This window comes from Scyliorhinus torazame, chromosome 4 (assembly GCF_047496885.1).
Source record: "Scyliorhinus torazame isolate Kashiwa2021f chromosome 4, sScyTor2.1, whole genome shotgun sequence".
NCBI classification, from domain to species: Eukaryota; Metazoa; Chordata; class Chondrichthyes; order Carcharhiniformes; family Scyliorhinidae; genus Scyliorhinus; species Scyliorhinus torazame.
The window spans coordinates 181,860,211-181,872,529 of NC_092710.1; the positions used below are offsets into that span (position 1 = coordinate 181,860,211).

The 12,319-nt window shown below is 45.3% G+C and overlaps 1 protein-coding gene across 13 annotated transcripts in view; it reads right to left on the bottom strand.

Annotated features, from left to right (window-relative positions):
* The window catches only part of dnmt3ab (DNA (cytosine-5-)-methyltransferase 3 alpha b), an 846,991-nt gene that overhangs the window by 237,949 nt on the left and 596,723 nt on the right, over positions 1-12,319 (bottom strand). For all 13 annotated transcript variants that reach the window (XM_072498950.1, XM_072498942.1, XM_072498948.1 and 10 more), the window contains 2 exons: positions 2,911-2,955; positions 2,107-2,186 (listed from right to left, as the gene is read on the bottom strand). In XM_072498950.1, coding sequence (XP_072355051.1) covers positions 2,107-2,186; positions 2,911-2,955 — 125 coding nt within the window. The remainder of the gene's footprint in view (positions 1-2,106; positions 2,187-2,910; positions 2,956-12,319) is intronic.

Genomic DNA, 12,319 nt, shown 5'->3' on the forward strand with positions numbered 1-12,319 from the left:
GCGCACAACAGAATATCATAATCAAAGTTATCTCAAGAGAAAACTGAAGAACTTATGCCTTGTCTTTTCTTAAATATTTTATGCAAAACACAAATTTTGATTACTTTCGCTGTCCAATAAATTGTTCCCTAGAAAATGCCCTGGAAAATGTTGTCACGGTGTGAATGCGCAGTCTTGTTGTCAATCATTAAAAAGATCCAGAAGTTGTACACATTGCTGAATGCAAAGGTCTGTTAGCGTGGTCATCGTCAGCTAACAATGAAAGATCTAGCAACTTGCAAGACCCAGTAATCCAACACAAATACAAATACTAACACAAATGGCTTAGATAGGGTGGACGTAGGGAAGTTGTTTCCATTAGCAGGGGAGACTAGGACCTGGGGGCTCAGCCTTAGAATAAAAGGGAGTCACTTTAGAACAGAGATGAGGAGAAATTTCTTCAGCCAGAGAGTGGTGGGTCTGTGGAATTCATTGCCACAGAGGGCGGTGGAGGCGGGGACGTTGAGTGTCTTTAAGACAGAAGTTGATAAATTCTTGATTTCTCGAGGAATTAAGGGCTATGGAGAGAGAGCGGGTAAATGGAGTTGAAATCAGCCATGATTGAATGGTGGAGTGGACTTGATGGGCCGAATGGCCTTACCTCCGCTCCTATGTCTTATGGTCTAAATATGCAAAGGAAACACAGAAGGAAGTATCATGTCGGCAATTTTTAAAAAGGCCAGGAAATTCCTCAGGGTTGCTTCTACTTTGTTTATGTCACTTGGTCAAAGGTTTGATCTACAAGTGTAGATGGGATTTCTGCCACAGTTCCAGTGGGTGGAGTTGGAGAACTCAATGGTATTTGCGAGGTTTGAATTACTATAATGCCCTTGTTACAAACATTATTCCAAGCAGTACATGTTCAGTTTAGTAACAAAAACTAAATGGCAGCCAAAAGAATGTTACAAATATATGGAGTTATTCTGCTTATTCACTTTCTTGTTTCTTTTACTGATCGGGTTTGCTGACTGGCTATTATCCAATCATTGTTTAACGGCTCTTCACCGGTAGCTTTTATTAATTGCTTTCCTTGTCTTTACATCCTGCATCCTGTACCGCATCAATTCTGATTGGTTGCAGTTTTAGAAGTGTTAAATGCACGTCAATCAATGACAAGAAATTTGCATATATTCATATCAGGTATGACACAGGAATATAATGTGCCAGACTAAATGTGCTGTAGAGACAACATTAATTTGCAGGTTTGGATCAAGGGGTAGCTGGATAGATAAATAAATAAATAGTCAGACACAATATATCAATACACATCCGATAAACCCAAGGTAGAGCAGTCACCTTTAGAACCAAATAGAAGGGAGGGAAGCTTCATAGATTGACTGAGCATGACTTTTCTGAAGAAAAGTGTCTTCTCCCACCAATTTTTCCCATCCTGCTTATCTTTACTTAGGAACATATTTTGCCCACTGATTGTTCTGGTGTGTTGCTGAAGTGAACGGGGAAGGAAACATAGCTGAATTTAACTTTTAACTGTGGTAGAAAGTGGGGCAGAAGCACACTGACCATTCACGATACAACACACCCAACCTTCCTGTCCATTGGTTTCAATTAATCATGGATAGCTGACCTGCTACCACTCATTTTCTGACACTGCTGAAAGTAAACATCAACCCTAATTTACTCAATTTCTTCGGCCCATTTAAAAAAGAAATCTCACGGATTAGTTTTGCAACATTTGGCTGAAGTCCCGTTCCACTGACAACAGGATTACTGCCGAACCTATTGCAAGAATCACCCAGGAAACGTGCATAGTGTGCCCGAGTAGAGATAAGATGAGCCCCCAAACAATCTTATCACTGCCTCTGGTGGCTCTATCACACAAAAAGGGAAAATTAGGTGGTGTGTCAGTAGCTCCATTGACCCATCACCTTTTAGACTGGCTGGCCCCATGCCCTAAGTGCCCTGGTAAAATGTGGTTGAATCACGAACGTGGTGGTTGCCTTGTTTCACACTATCACCAGGTTGACAAAAAACTGCTTACAGTACTGCAGCTCTAAATCATCACCAGCAATGCAGTAAATAATGCATTAATATTTGATATTTTCTTACCTTGCAACTTTGGCACATGCCACCAATGAAGAGAGGGTGCTCAAGCGAAATATTTTGACTTCCACAAGCAAGACAGATATCTGTAAACAGTGAAGAAAGCAATAATTAGCCTACATTAAACTTATGTTTCTATATTTAGGGCGTGATTCTCCCATGCCGCGCCGTATGGGAAAATCTCCATTCGCGCCATTTTTTACCGCGGCGCCGGTCCAACGTCGGCAGGCGATTCTCCGAGGAGCGGAGAATCGGCGCCATCTGCGCCAGCGCGTTTGGCGCGGCGCCGGTCGCAGGGCGCTGTCCGGGGCCAGGCCACCGATTCTCCGGCCTTGATGGGCCAAGTGGCCGCGCAGAAACGGCAGAGTCCCGCCGGCGCCGTTCACCCCTGTTCGCAGCGGACGGGAATTCTGCGCGTAGGTTCGGGGGGGGGGGGGGGGGGGCCTGTGGGGTGGGGAAAAATGCTCCTTCACCGGGGGGGGGGGGGGGGGGGGGGGGCCTCCGATGGGGTCTGGCCCGCGATCGGAGCTTACTGATCGGCGGGCCGGCCTCTACCCCCCGGGCCTACTTTGTTGCGCTTCCAGCCCCAGAACTCCCTCGCCATGTTGCGTTGGGGCCCGAGCGTTCCGTGAGTCTACCACGTGAACCGCTCCAGTGCCGTACTGGCCCATGGGGCCAGAATCGCTACTGCCCGCGCCCGTTTCGTGCCGTTGTGAAACGCGACGGCATTCACAACGGCGCGGACACTTAGTCCCACGATCGGTGAATCGCATCCAAAGTTTTTTCTCAATGACATCTGAATGTATTTACCTTCAATGTTTCTGCTGTTTTGCCTCACATCATAGACTAGTCTCTCTGAAAAACAAAAGGCATTTATAAAAAAAATACGGTTGATGTTTCAGCTGTTCTTTTTCAATATTATTCCTGGAGCTCATACACTCCTGAACGATGTATAAACTCACTTCCTTACTGCTAATTACTGGGTTATCAGCATTAAATGCAGTTCCTGAATTAGAATCTATATGGTTGGAGGTGAGAAACAGGAAGGGAGCAGTGACCTTGTTTGGTATTTATTATAGACCTCCAAATAGTGGGGCGGAAGTGGAAGACAGCATTTGAAGGCAGATTGTGGAAACCTGCAGGGCAAGTAGGGTTGTGATAGTTGGGGATTTCAAATTGCCCTAAGATAGACTGGGAAAAGGGTAGTCTGTGGGGCATGGAGGAAACACACTGCGGTGTGTTCAGGAGAATTTTCTGGAACAGTACATTTCCAGTCCTACCAAGGAGGAAACTATGCTCGGAAACTTGACCCTGGGAAATGAGGCAGAGCAGGTGGAGAACCTTGGAGTGGGGGAGCCTTTGGGAAATAGCAATTATAATATAATACGATTCAATATTAAGTTGGAAAAGGACAAAAGTCAGTCACAGATTAAGATTCCCAGACTGGAAAAGGGCAAATTTTAGGGGTCTAAAATTTGAACTGGAGCAGGTTGATTGGAAATGCATTTTGGTGGATAAAACAGTTGATGAAAAATAGGAGACTTTCAAAAAGATGAATAAGGTGCAAGCTAGGTACATATACATGAGAAATAAATATGGGGTATACAAAGCTAGAGTACCCTGGATGACTAAAGATATTGATGATAAAATAAGGAAGAAAAAAAAAGAGTCTTATGATGCAAGCCAGAACAGTAATAGCAACAGAAATCAGGAAGAGTATCTCAAATGCAGGAGAGAGGCTAAGGACGGAATAAGGAAGGTTAAGAGGAAGCATGAGGAAAGAATGGCAGGCTCTGCTAAATCAAATAGCAAAATGGTCTTCAAACATATTAATGGTAAAAGATTAGTGAAGGGATAGAGTGGGGCCCAAAAGGGACAAGCAGGGTAAACTGCTCACTAAAGTGGAGGGTACGGCAGTGGTACTAAATGAGTACTTCGCGCCTGTCTACCAAATTAGAAGATGGTAACAATGACCCAATTCAAAATGTGGGTGTTGAGCAATTGAACAGTATAGAGATAGATAAAGAAAAGGTGCTAAATAGGCTGGCAGCACTCGAGGTAGAGGTCACCCGCCCTGGATAGGATGCATCCTACATTGCTGAGAGAGGCAAGGGAGAATATTGTAGAGCTGTTGACAGAAAATTTTCAGGCGTCTCTGAACACAGGATTAGTCCCGGGGACTGGAGGATTGCAAATGTGATGCCATTGTTTAAGAAAAGGGCAACAAATAACTCAGGAAACTACAGACCTGTCAGATTGACATCAATAGTGGGAAACCTGATAGAGGCCATAATATGGTATGATTTTAATATGCACTTAAGAGAAAAATCAGTTAATACTAGACAGTCAACATGGCTTTGTCAAGGGCAGGTCATGCCTGACAAATTTAATTGAGTTCTTTGATGAGGTGACACAGGCAGTGGATGAAGGTAGTGCTGTGGATGTTGTATATTTGGACATTTAGCAAACATTTGATACAGAGCCATATGACAGGTTGGTTAGCAAATTAAAAATGATTGGGATTGATGGTCCTTGGCATGGAATAGAGTTGGCTAAGAGATAGGAAACACAGGGTAGGTACAGATGGGCATTTCTCAGGGCTGGAGACGAGTTGAAAGTGGTGTCCTCCAGGGCTCAGTGTTGGGACCCTTGCTTTTTATGATTTATCTAAATAATTTAGAAGTGGCGTTGAGGTCAAAATCTCTAAATTTGCAAACAATACCAAGCTAGAGTGAATAGAGAATTGTGAGGATGACTCTGAGTGACTCCAGAGGGACATTTACAAGTTGGCCAAATGGCCAGACATCTGGCAGATTAACTTCAATGCAGCAAAATGTGAGGCAATGCATTTTGGTATAAGAAACATGGGGAGACAATATAGGCTCAATGGTACAACTTTAAGGGGAGTACAGGAGCAGAGGGACCTCGGGGTTCAAGTGCATAATTCTCTGAAGATGGCCAGGCAAGTTGAAACAGTTGGTAAGAAAGCTTATAGTATCTTTGGGTTTATAAATAGAGACTTAGAGTATAAAGGCAAGGAAGTGGTGCTACACCTCTACCAATCTTGGTCAGACCACTGTGTTCAGTTCTGGGCACCTTATTTAAGGAAGGATGTTAAAGCCCTGGAGAGAGTGCAGAGAAGATTTAATAGAATGATACCAGGAATGAGGAATTATAGATACAAGTTTGCACTGAGTGCTGAATTTGGTGCTTTTTGAGTGCTATAGTAAGAGTTTGGTGACCGAGGGAGTTAGGTGAGGAGGGAGTAAGGTGCTGCTTTCATTTTGTTTCCGACATTTCCGCAAAGAGTGAGAAGAGAGCCAGGAGTTTACAGAAAGTGTAGCTGACTGGGAGCAGAGTCGGAGGGCGGAGATCTAGTTAGTCCACAGGGCAGCTATATTCTGTCAGGTAAGAGGGGATGGAGGCTAGGCCAGTTGCATGCTCCTCCTGTAGGATGTGGGTGGTGAGGGATACCATCGGTGTCCACGCTGACTATACCTGCGGGAAGTGCACCCAACTTCAGCTCCTCAAAGACCGTGTTAGGGAACTGGAGCTGAAGCTGGATGAACTTCGGATCATCCGGGAGGCAGAGGGGGTGATTGAGAAGAGTTACAAGGAGGTAACCACACCCAAGGTACAGGACAAGAATAGCTGGGTTACAGTCAGGGGGAAAAAACAAACAGGCAGACAGTGCAGGGATCCCTCGTGGCCGTTCCCCTTCAAAACAAGTATACCGTTTTGGATGCTGTTGGGGGGGATGACCTACCGGGGGAAGGCCCTAGCGGCCAGGTCTCTGGCACTGAGTCTGGCTCTGGGGCTCAGAAGGGAAGGGGGGAGAATAGAAAAGCAATAGTTGTAGGAGATTCAATGGTTAGGGGAATAGATAGGAGATTCTGTGGTCGCGAGCGAGACTCCCGGAAGGTATGTTGCCTCCCGGGTGCCAGGGCCAGGGATGACTCGGATCGTGTCTTCAGGATCCTTAAAGGGGAGGGTGAGCAGCCAGAAGTCGTGGTACACATTGGTACCAACGACATAGGTAGGAAAAGGGGTGTGGAGGTAATAAACAAGTTTAGGGAGTTAGGCTGGAAGTTAAAAGCCAGGACAGACAGAGTTGTCATCTCTGGTTTGTTGCCGGTGCCACGTGATAGCGAGGCTAGGGATAGGGAGAGAGTGCAGCTGAACACGTGGCTGCAGGAATGGTGTAGGAGGGAGGGCTTCAGGTATTTGGATAATTGGAGCGCATTCTGGGGAAGGTGGGACCTGTACAAGCAGGACGGGTTGCATCTGAACCAGAGGGGCACCAATATCCTGGGAGGGAGGTTTTCTAGTACTCTTCGGGAGGGTTTAAACTAATTTGGCAGGGGAATGGGAACCGGATTTGTAGTCCAGCAACTAAGGTAGCCGATATTCAGGACGCCAAAGCGTGTAGTGAGGCAGTGGGGAAGGGAACACTGACAAAGGAGAGTACTTGCAGGCACGGAGATGGGTTGAAGTGTGTATACTTCAACGCAAGAAGCATCAGGAATAAGGTGGGTGAACTTAAGGCATGGATCGGTACTTGGGACTACGATGTGGTGGCCATCACGGAAACTTGGATAGAAGAGGGGCAGAAATGGTTGTTGGAGGTCCCTGGTTATAGATGTTTCAATAAGATTAGGGAGGGTGGTAAAAGAGGTGGGGGGGTGGCATTATTAATTAGAGATAGTATAACAGCTGCAGAAAGGCAGTTCGAGGAGTATCAGCCTACTGAGGTATTATGGGTTGAAGTCAGAAATAGGAAAGGAGCAGTCACCTTGTTAGGAGTTTTCTATAGGCCCCCCAATAGTAGCAGAGATGTGGAGGAACAGATTGGGAAACAGATTTTGGAAAGGTGCAGAAGTCATAGGGTAGTAGTCATGGGCGACTTTAACTTCCCAAATATTGAGTGGAAACTCTTTAGATCAAATAGTTTGGATGGGGTGGTGTTTGTGCAGTGTGTCCAGGAAGCTTTTCTAATGCAGTATGTAGATTGTCCGACCAGAGGAGGGGCAATATTGGATTTAGTACTGGGTAATGAGCCAGGGCAAGTGATAGATTTGTTAGTGGGGGAGCATTTTGGAGATAGTGACCACAATTCTGTGACTTTCACTTTAGTAATGGAGAGGGATAGGTACGTGCAACAGGGCAAGGTTTACAATTGGGGGAAGGGTAAATACGATGTTGTCAGACAAGAATTGAAGTGCATAAGTTGGGAACATAGGCTGGCAGGGAAGGACACAAGTGAAATGTGGAACTTGTTCAAGGAACAGGTGCTACGTGTCCTTGATATGTATGTCCCTGTCAGGCAGGGAAGAGATGGTCGAGTGAGGGAACCATGGTTGACAAGAGAGGTTGAATGTCTTGTTAAGAGGAAAAAGGAGACTTATGTAAGGCTGAGGAAACAAGGTTCAGACAGGGCATTGGAGGGATACAAGATAGCCAGGAGGGAACTGAAGAAAGGGATTAGGAGAGCTAAGAGAGGGCATGAACAATCTTTGGCGGGTAGGATCAAGGAAAACCCCAAGGCCTTTTACACATATGTGAGAAATATGAGAATGACTAGAGCGAGGGTAGGTCCGATCAAGGACAGTAGCGGGAGATTGTGTATTGAGTCTGAAGAGATAGGAGAGGTCTTGAACCGGTACTTTTCTTCTGTATTTACAAATGAGAGGGGCGATATTGTTGGAGAGGACAGTGTGAAACAGATTGGTAAGCTCGAGGAAATACTTGTTAGGAAGGAAGATGTGTTGGGCATTTTGAAAAACTTGAGGATAGACAAGTCCCCCGGGCCAAGGATTCTATGGGAAGCAAGAGATGAAATTGCAGAGCCGTTGGCAATGATCTTTTCATCCTCACTGTCAACAGGGGCGGTACCAGGGGATTGGAGAGTGGCGAATGTCGTGCCCCTGTTCAAAAAAGGGACCAGGGATAACCCTGGGAATTATAGGCCAGTTAGTCTTACTTCGGTGGTAGGCAAAGTAATGGAAAGGGTACTGAAGGATAGGATTTCTGAGCATCTGGAAAGACACTGCTTGATTAGGGATAGTCAGCACGGATTTGTGAGGGGTAGGTCTTGCCTTACAAGTCTTATTGAATTCTTTGAGGAGGTGACCAAACATGTGGATGAAGGTAAAGCAGTGGATGTAGTGTACATGGATTTTAGTAAGGCATTTGATAAGGTTCCCCATGGTAGGCTTATGCAGAAAGTAAGGAGGCATGGGATAGTGGGAAATTTGGCCAGTTGGATAACGAACTGGCTAACCGATAGAAGTCAGAGAGTGGTGGTGGATGGTAAATATTCAGCCTGGATCCCAGTTACCAGTGGCGTACCGCAGGGATCAGTTCTGGGTCCTCTGCTGTTTGTGATTTTCATTAATGACTTGGATGAGGGAGTTGAAGGGTGGGTCAGTAAATTTGCAGACGATACGAAGATTGGTGGAGTTGTGGATAGCGAGGAGGGCTGTTGTCGGCTGCAAAGAGACATAGATAGGATGCAGAGCTGGGCTGAGAAGTGGCAGATGGAGTTTAACCCTGAAAAGTGTGAGGTTGTCCATTTTGGAAGGACAAATATGAATGCGGAATACAGGGTTAACGGTAGAGTTCTTGGCAATGTGGAGGAGCAGAGAGATCTTGGGGTCTATGTTCATACATCTTTGAAAGTTGCCACTCAAGTGGATAGAGCTGTGAAGAAGGCCTATGGTGTGCTCGCGTTCATTAACAGAGGGATTGAATTTAAGAGCCGTGAGGTGATGATGCAGCTGTACAAAACTTTGGTAAGGCCACATTTGGAGTACTGTGTACAGTTCTGGTCGCCTCATTTTAGGAAGGATGTGGAAGCTTTGGAAAAGGTGCAAAGAAGATTTACCAGGATGTTGCCTGGAATCGAGAGTAGGTCTTACGAGGAAAGGTTGAGGGTGCTAGGCCTTTTCTCATTAGAACGGAGAAGGATGAGGGGCGACTTGATAGAGGTTTATAAGATGATCAGGGGAATAGATAGAGTAGACAGTCAGAGGCATTTTCCCCGGGTGGAACAAACCATTACAAGGGGACATAAATTTAAGGTGAAAGGTGGAAGATATAGCAGGGATATCAGAGGTAGGTTCTTTACCCAGAGAGTAGTGGGGGCATGGAATGCACTGCCTGTGGAAGTAGTTGAGTCGGAAACATTAGGGACCTTCAAGCAGCTATTGGATAGGTACATGGATTACGGTAAAATGATATAGTGTAGATTTATTTGTTCTTAAGGGCAGCACGGTAGCATTGTGGATAGCACAATGCTTCACAGCTCCAGGGTCCCAGGTTCGATTCCGGCTTGGGTCACTGTCTGTGCGGAGTCTGCACGTCCTCCCCGTGTCTGCGTGGGTTTCCTCCGGGTGCTCCGGTTTCCTCCCACAGTCCAAAGATGTGCAGGTTAGGTGAATTGGCCAATGATAAATTGCCCTTAATGTCCAAAATTGCCCTTGGTGTTGGGTGGAGGTGTTGAGTTTGGGTAGGGTGCTCTTTCCAGGAGCCGGTGCAGACTCAAAGGGCCGAATGGCCTCCTTCTGCACTGTAAATTCAATGATAATCTATGATTAATCTAGGACAAAGGTTCGGCACAACATCGTGGGCCGAAGGGCCTGTTCTGTGCTGTATTTTCTATGTTCCATGTTAAGTGAAGTTTGGAGAAATTGGGCTTGTTCTCCTTGGAGCAGAGAAGATTAACAGGTGACCTTATTGAGGTGTTCAAAATCCTGAACAATTTTGACAGGGTAAAGAGGATATTCTGTTTTCACTAGATGGTATGTCAGTGACTCGGGGTCTCAATTTTAAGATGATCAGTAAGAGAGCTAGGAGTGAGATGAGGAGAAACTCCTTTACTCAGCGAGTTGTTGGGGTTTGGAATACGCTGCCTGGGAGAGTGGTGGAGGCGGATTCCATAGGAGGTTTCAAAAGAGAGCTGGATACATATTGAAAGTGATTAATTTAGAGGGCTAAGGAGATAGGGCTGGGGAATGGGAAGAGCTAGGTAGCTCTTTCGGGAGCCGGTGCATACATGATGGGCCAAATGGCCGCCTTCTATGATGAAAGTAACAAAACAAATATTCAAGCCCAGATTTCCCACTGCCCTTGAGTCCAATTGCAAGTGAGGCAGAATGTCTAGCCGTCAAGTAAATTACATACTTTATGTGTGTAAATTCTGAGATGAAATCTAATTTACATAATCAGAAAAAGCACCAGGCACAAGGAATGTAACTGATGGTGTTTCCACTGGAAAACATGAAGTCCTGAAGATTTCAAGGCATGCAGAAGTTTAACTCTGATGGTATCCAGGAAAACGGATTGGAAAAAGACCAGTAATACCTGTGAGGTCTGCAGGAACACAGAGAATCCCGAGTTTCGCCTATGTAGCTGTAGAGGTGTTGTTGGGCTAAGGCAAGCAGAGGAGAGAGACACTGGAACAGAATGATGTCGATCTCCAAGGCGAGCTGCTCAAGGACAGTGAAAGGGAATGAATGGGACAGTAAGTGTCAATACAAACACCCTGTCACTGGAGAAGGCTCATTAATTAGATATCGGCAGTGGAAATTTCCTTTGGGGATTCTCCCACTCCTTCACTGTAACTTTGGTGAAAGACTAAGGTCGCCTCCACGACCTTGCCTCTCCACGTGTGCTCTGATAACATCTGGTGCAGCTCCAGCGTACTCTCCTTTCTGCTCTTGCTACTGTCGATGCAGCTCCTCCGCCTCCTCATCTGCCACATGTCTCTCGAATCTCTCCCATGGCAACTTTCCTCATTCGATCTCCCTCCCTGAAGGCAAAGAATAAATTCTGCCACAATTTTTAAAAAGATCTCTCTGCTTTACTTGGTTGCAGAAGTTGTAACTCTTTCCACACCACTCAACTCAGAATTTCACCAGAAGTACCACCATTCTTTGTGCAGCTGCTTTCCCTTTAAAACAGGTTTTTATTTTCCAATTGTGACCTTCACCTAGCATGGTTAACCTAGGATGGTTCAAGCCCTTGGTCCTACTTTCATTTCAGATACCTATCAAAGGATTCCAATTTGAAAAAGGGTGTTAGCCCTTTGCTGCTTTCAATCAGTAACCCAATTGCGAAGTTCATCTCCGCAGGACAATGACACTGTCAATGGAAAATAGCAGTAAATATTTTCTGAGTAGATGGGAGGCTTCAAAATTCACCTGGAATCTAATTTCAGTGGGTTCTACAATTGCAACTGCTCTCCAAAGATTGCAAGATAGCTACAGATGAGGAAGGCCATTTGTCCAATTAATTTATCTGTTCAGAGAGACAACACATTATCCCCATTGTTATATCCAATTGATTCAGTTTTTGCCTCAACTTGCTTATCTGAAGTCCATTTTGTTCTCTGCATGAAGTAGAGCATCCAAATTGCAGTACTAAAATCACCTTTTACTAGTTTACTCACAGTTTAATTTAAAGTAGTAGTCCAGATTTACTTTCTCATTCCCTGAACAATCTTGTATGACTATAAGGTCACCACGTAGATGTCTTCTTTCCAGTTTGAAAAGCCAATAGTTTCTGGTCTTTCTCTATATTCCTGTTACAAGAGTTCTGCCTTTGGGTTCTTCGCTACTCAGCATTCAACGCTTTTTGAATGCTTTTCTTGTTTCTCAGTAATCAAAGTGTGAACTGACCAGAGGGCTACGGTTTGATGTTGATTTCCTATGACTTGTATTCCACAGTTTTTTCTATGTAGTCTATCCTTATATAAGCAGAGCTGATTGTGGCATTGATTTGATATGCTAAGCACCGAGTCAACAAAGACTTACACTGTCACCTAATAATAATAATCTTTATTAGTGTCACAAATAGGCTTACATTAACGCTGCAATGAAGTTACTGTGAAAAGCCCCTAGTCGCCACACTCCGACGCCTGTTCGGGTACACTGAGGGAGAATTCAAAATATCCAATTCACCTAACAACACGTCGTTCGGGACTTGTGGGAGGAAACTGGAGCACCTGGAGGAAACCCACGCAGACACGAGGAGAACATGCAGACTCCGCACAGACAGTGACCCAAGCCGGGAATCGAGCCCGAGTCCCTGCCGCTGTGAAGCAAGTGCTAACCCCTGTGCCGCCCATATTGTAGCTAACCATGGAGTACATGTATGAGTATGTGGGTCATCCATTTTTTCCAAATGAATATGGCTGACGTGGAATCTAACTCCAGATACC